General features: G+C 38.4%; 1 protein-coding gene across 1 annotated transcript; it reads left to right on the forward strand.

Annotated features, from left to right (window-relative positions):
* The first annotated feature begins 2839 nt into the window (after positions 1-2839).
* LOC131690937 (uncharacterized) lies at positions 2840-4872 on the forward strand. The gene is made up of 3 exons (XM_058977022.1): positions 2840-3054; positions 3173-4399; positions 4459-4872. The coding sequence occupies exons 1-3, from the start codon at positions 2963-2965 to the stop codon at positions 4817-4819; spliced, it is 1680 nt and encodes a 559-aa protein (XP_058833005.1). The 5' UTR covers positions 2840-2962; the 3' UTR covers positions 4820-4872.
* Positions 4873-5074: the final 202 nt, after the last annotated feature.

Here is a 5074-nt window from a genome sequence, read left to right on the forward strand (position 1 = left end):
CATTTCTTTATAAAATTGTTATCGTAGGCTAGCTATTGACATTTTACCCTGACGTATAAACGTTTTCATAAATTCCATTCATTTTCTTTGCATTTCGGCAGTTCCGTGCGCGTGTTCCAAATATATACCTACCTATATAAAAAATTATTTCTAGTTACATTTTACTTGTATGGACAGATACGCGTATTTCGATCACGACTTCTGATGCTCACGAAGACTGCAAGTCATGAAAAAACGCATATCTGTTGATACATATGAATTGAAGCGAAGTTCTCATATCGCACTTATTAGCATCATACTATACCGCACAAGGGGTACGTCATAAGATCGGAAAATAAATGTGCACCATAAGGTTACGGATCTTTTGACGCTCCCCGTAGGCGTCATAACTGTTGCAGGTTAATATGTGGGATGAAAGCCGCTTTCATATGACCAACTGGTGGTTCACGCATGTCTTGTGAGTCACAATGTCCCATCCTCTTAACACTTTGACCTGAGGAGTTCGCAGTTCATATGTGATGTATTGCACGAAACTATGAGTGCGTTATTTAACCCCAGGTTTTATGAGCATGTCCAGGAGGTTATAACACATTTATTTTCGGATCTACTGTTTATTGCTTGCTTACAAATTATTTCTACATTGATCTTGCACATAGTAACGGCAACCATAGTTTTTTGTTGTTTATAGTGAACTGACTTGAATGCAGCGTATTGCTAAGTCCGTGTCGCGAGACAAACTTTACCTAATCGGATGAATTGGTGATTGTCCTCAGGAGGAAGGCAAAGTTTTGCGGACGTTTAGTCTCAAAGAGTGTGATTCGTCCTCTAGTTTGTGTTATCAATTTGTGTAGTTGGTATAATGACAGTCTTGCCATGCTTTTTAGCTTAAAGAACATAACAGTCTTCACTCCTTAGTTTTCAACAGACAAATACTGCATTAAGATCTGAAAACAGTACAAACATTAGTATCCGAAACAGAATGATAGAATCAACAGATAAATTTTAACGGTTTCGAAACACGGGTCATTCTGGTCAAATTTTGCAGTTTACTGCTGTGTAACACTCACACGACATCTTAGCCTTGGCGCGCTTTGACTTTTAATCGGGAAATAAAAACTGTGCCAGTTCGTCACATTTCTCAACAGCCGATGCACTATGGTTAAAAAAACTGTATTTAGGAAGACTGAGTAAATCCAAAAAAATATTAGCTTGGTTGTTTTATTTTGCTTGGATACCTTTGAGTTGTTTTTTTTCCTTAGATACCTTACATCAATAGAAAAATGAGTGCCCATGTTTTGATGTCAGTAAAATGTCATGGTTGGGTTTGAAATTTCGAGGGACCGTGAGTTACTTATTGGCAAATCCACGGTGAACCAAAAAATAAACGTTAGAGGCAAGGCCCTGCTATTATTACATATTTCAAAACTCAAGATTTTTATTGTTGTTGTCGTGTATTTGTTTGTCCCTACGTAACTAAGGGATGCTAGAGGTTATTTGGAAAAAATAAAAACAGACATTTCAGTGTTGCTTTTTTCATGCATTTTCTAACCAAAAGTCATATTACCAGTTACCTGAGTCACTGAGGGGTAGTCAGATTTGCGATACAGTTTTGGAATTCCAGTGCCTAGTCGTGTCGTTGACAAAAATATACATCGTACGGAAAGATCTTCAGCAGTGGCACGGATCAAAATCATGCCGAATAACCTAAAACCAGTCTTAAATAATGTGGTTCCCTGTAGTTGAAAAAATGGCAAATGACCTCCACTTTGATCACTTCTTAAAATTATGCCAAATGTCCGTTATGACAAATGACCGTTATTTCAAATGACCTTAAGTGTGTTAAATTCTCAAATTTATGCCAAATAACCATTATGCCAAATAACCGTTATGCCAAATGTCAGTTATGCATAATGACCTTATGCCAAATGACCTTATGCCAAATGACTTTATTATATCACTTTATTTTGCTTAGATTTCGTTGGCAGAAGAATCGGTGAAATCAATTGTTTTACATGCAGAAATGCACTACTTTTCATGCGAAAGTCACGAGGAAAGTTTATACTTTACGACTCAATAGCATGGCAATGAATGTTATTCAATGGATAAATATGTCGTATTCACGTGGAATTTGTTTGAATTTAATTTGAAACATCATATGAAATGCTTTTTAATGTATTTTCATGTAAAATTCAAAGGGAAATCATTTCTTTTTCTTTTTAACATGAGAACGCACATGAAAGTGATGTTTAATGGCATATGGTTTTATCGTGTCGATTATTTTCAGTGTACGTTGAAAACGTACACGCACGTGTAGGTTTAATAAAAATATGGATTAAATTATATAAATAAAATTATTGGTCAAGAGACAATACATTTATTTATTGAATTCAATAAAATTTCTTTATTGTTTCAATAAAAAAGCTATTGTTCCATTTTTTAATAAATATTTTATTGAAATTAAAACAAAATTACCGAAATTAAAAATGTTTTTATTGAAAGCACAAATTAATTGTAATAGCAATAAATTTATTGAAATATTTTTAGACCAATCAGTTTGTTGTTAGAAGTAATAAACGATGAATGATATAAATTAACACATATTTTTGATTTAAGTATGCTTAATTTTTCTGTATGTACTTGTCTCTGCCACTTTCACCCTAATTTCCTCTAATTAGGCCTCTGACAAGAGATGCGAGCAGGCATTGAAATATGCATGTTTATGCTATTTGAAGATAGATGGCGCGGTGCTGACGGGTCGGGTTGAAATGATGCATAGGTGTGCGTGCAAACCAAAATGTAAATATTTCTCGCACCGGCCACTGGCATGGTAATGTGCTAGCTGTCAGTCTTGCGCAGCTCTGTTGAACAGCAGGTTAAATTTGTGAAAATATTAAAAGAATTATTTACATTAAGTTTAATCACATCAATTATCCAATATTTTGGTGTGCTCTTCAGTAATACAATGAATATTGACTCGTTACCGAAGGAATTTCCTGCGAGTTGTATCGATTTGAAACGGAAAGATGTTACGCACATCTCGGCATGGATCAACAGGTAAGTTTAGCGGTTCATTCTTCAATACTGTAAAGGATTCAATAGTGTTAAATAAATAATTTATTATTATTTATGCCGCACATTGATCTGTAATATTCTAAATGAACTTTTATTTTAGGGAAGAATTTCAATTAGTTTTCGACCGTATTTTTTCCTCCGACGTCGCTTCCAAGGAATGTGCTCTGCAGACGCTAAAGGTTTGGAAAATTCGACAGAACCGGCACACACCGGTAAGTGTGCTGTGCACGTTGACCATCCTCGAGGTTCAGATTTACGATGCTAAGCGTCAGCAAGATAGCAAAGAAGCAGGAAATGGGGTTGAAATTAAGAACCTATATTCCGGGGCATTCACTCGGTTCATCAATTATTTGACGGAGAGCCACCAGCAGAGTGGAGCGGGACGAAGAGGTACAATTGCGAATCGAGTGAAAGAGATCGGAATCGAAGGCTTTCTCGTTGAGTTGAGACACCTGTGTGCTCACAGTGCGATGTCGATTTCGGTGGACGTGTTTCGAAGGTCGGCTGATTATTGCATGAACTGGTTAAAGGTTTGTTACTGGCAACGGGAACTGCAGTTGATTGAAAGCTGTGATGCTAAGCAGATTAAGCGGGATGCTTTGGGATCAAAACATGAGGAGGATCTCAAGTACATGGCTGCGGTATATGACGTTGCCACGAAAGCAATACATATGGGAGCACAAACACTGAGCGCGGCGGAAAAGCAATTAACTTCCTCACAGTTTAAACTGCTTCAAAAGCACTCCCTTGCCAACAACGCGGATCAGCTGAACACTATTGTTTTTGATGTTGTTCGTTATTTATCAGAAAATATGAAACTTCCTAAATCTTCTGAAACGGTTCCAGCTGTATGTAACGCTTTCCTTAGCTGTCGGTATATGTTTGAAGCACCGGTTAAAGGGAACACTCAAGGACTCGCTTGTATCCACCAACGTCTCTTCCAGGTGCTGGTTGCAAGGGGATACATTCAGACATACTTGGAAAAATTGATCGACATCTGCGAAAACGGGCAGGAGTCTACCGAGCGACGTTTGGGAGCGAAGTTCTGGGCCATTGAGATAGCTCTAGCTTTTCGTTTGCTGAAAAAGTTTAAGAAGCTAGTCAAGAGCTTACCGGACCGATCGCATCGGTTTATTCGGCGTGACCACACTAAGAAAATGTCCAATACGGTACGTGCTATTTATGAAAACAGGTTGCGGGTTGATCTGCAAAACACAATCATCATTGGAATGTCGACCAATTGTCCGTGGCATCTGCGGTTTTCGAGAAACTATTTGATCGATCGGATTTTGAACGTAAATGAGTACACCAAGGAGATTTTGCCGATGTTAGTGAATGTTTTAGTTGATTCAAATTAGTTCTATTTTAATGTTTTCGTCGTTTTAGAATTCTAGCCCTAGCCGAACCTCATTTGACGTTGTCCCAGCGGGAAACAATCGAAGCAGCCATGGAGAAGTACACACTTAATTACTTGGCCGTAGTAGACGAGGAAGACATGCAACTTGACGAGTCTATCGGCGGGAGTAAGACTTCGACCCCGAAGCGAGTAGGTGCCAGGAAACAAACACAATCCAAAGTGTACTCTTTGGAGGATGTTTTCAGTGCCACCGGCAGGAAACCGGTGGACGCAGTCGACCAGTCTTCGGGTGGTACGCAGAAACCCAAACAGTTTGGCGTGTGGTCAGCGGTGCCCGCTGACGGGTTGGATTGGGGTAGTTGTCCCTTGGGAAAGTTAGTTTGGGATTGATAAGATGGCAATAAAAACGAAGAATATGTCTGAGCTGAACATGTTACAGTGAATCAAGTTGAAATTTCATCGCGTTGCTTTTTGACCATTTCATAGCATTGGGTTCCGAAACTATCGTTCCTTGAAACTATTGGAATTAAGGTCCTTAAAACTCTTGGGATTGAAACAGTTGGTTTTAAGGTCCCAATAATGTATTACTCGAGAAAAAGCACCTTACCACTTTAACCTTTTCATTAGCAGGACTAAATACCTGTC

The sequence above is a fragment of the Topomyia yanbarensis genome, chromosome 3, assembly GCF_030247195.1.
Source record: "Topomyia yanbarensis strain Yona2022 chromosome 3, ASM3024719v1, whole genome shotgun sequence".
Classification (NCBI taxonomy): domain Eukaryota; kingdom Metazoa; phylum Arthropoda; class Insecta; order Diptera; family Culicidae; genus Topomyia; species Topomyia yanbarensis.

Coding starts and splice junctions, on each gene's coding strand:
- LOC131690937 (XM_058977022.1), top strand. CDS start 2,963: ATGAATATTGACTCGTTACCGAAGGAATTTCCTGCGAGTTGTATCGAT. Junction 3,055..3,172: donor ATCTCGGCATGGATCAACAG/GTAAGTTTAGCG, acceptor CTTTTATTTTAG/GGAAGAATTTCAATTAGTTT. Junction 4,400..4,458: donor ACCAAGGAGATTTTGCCGAT/GTTAGTGAATGT, acceptor TCGTCGTTTTAG/AATTCTAGCCCTAGCCGAAC.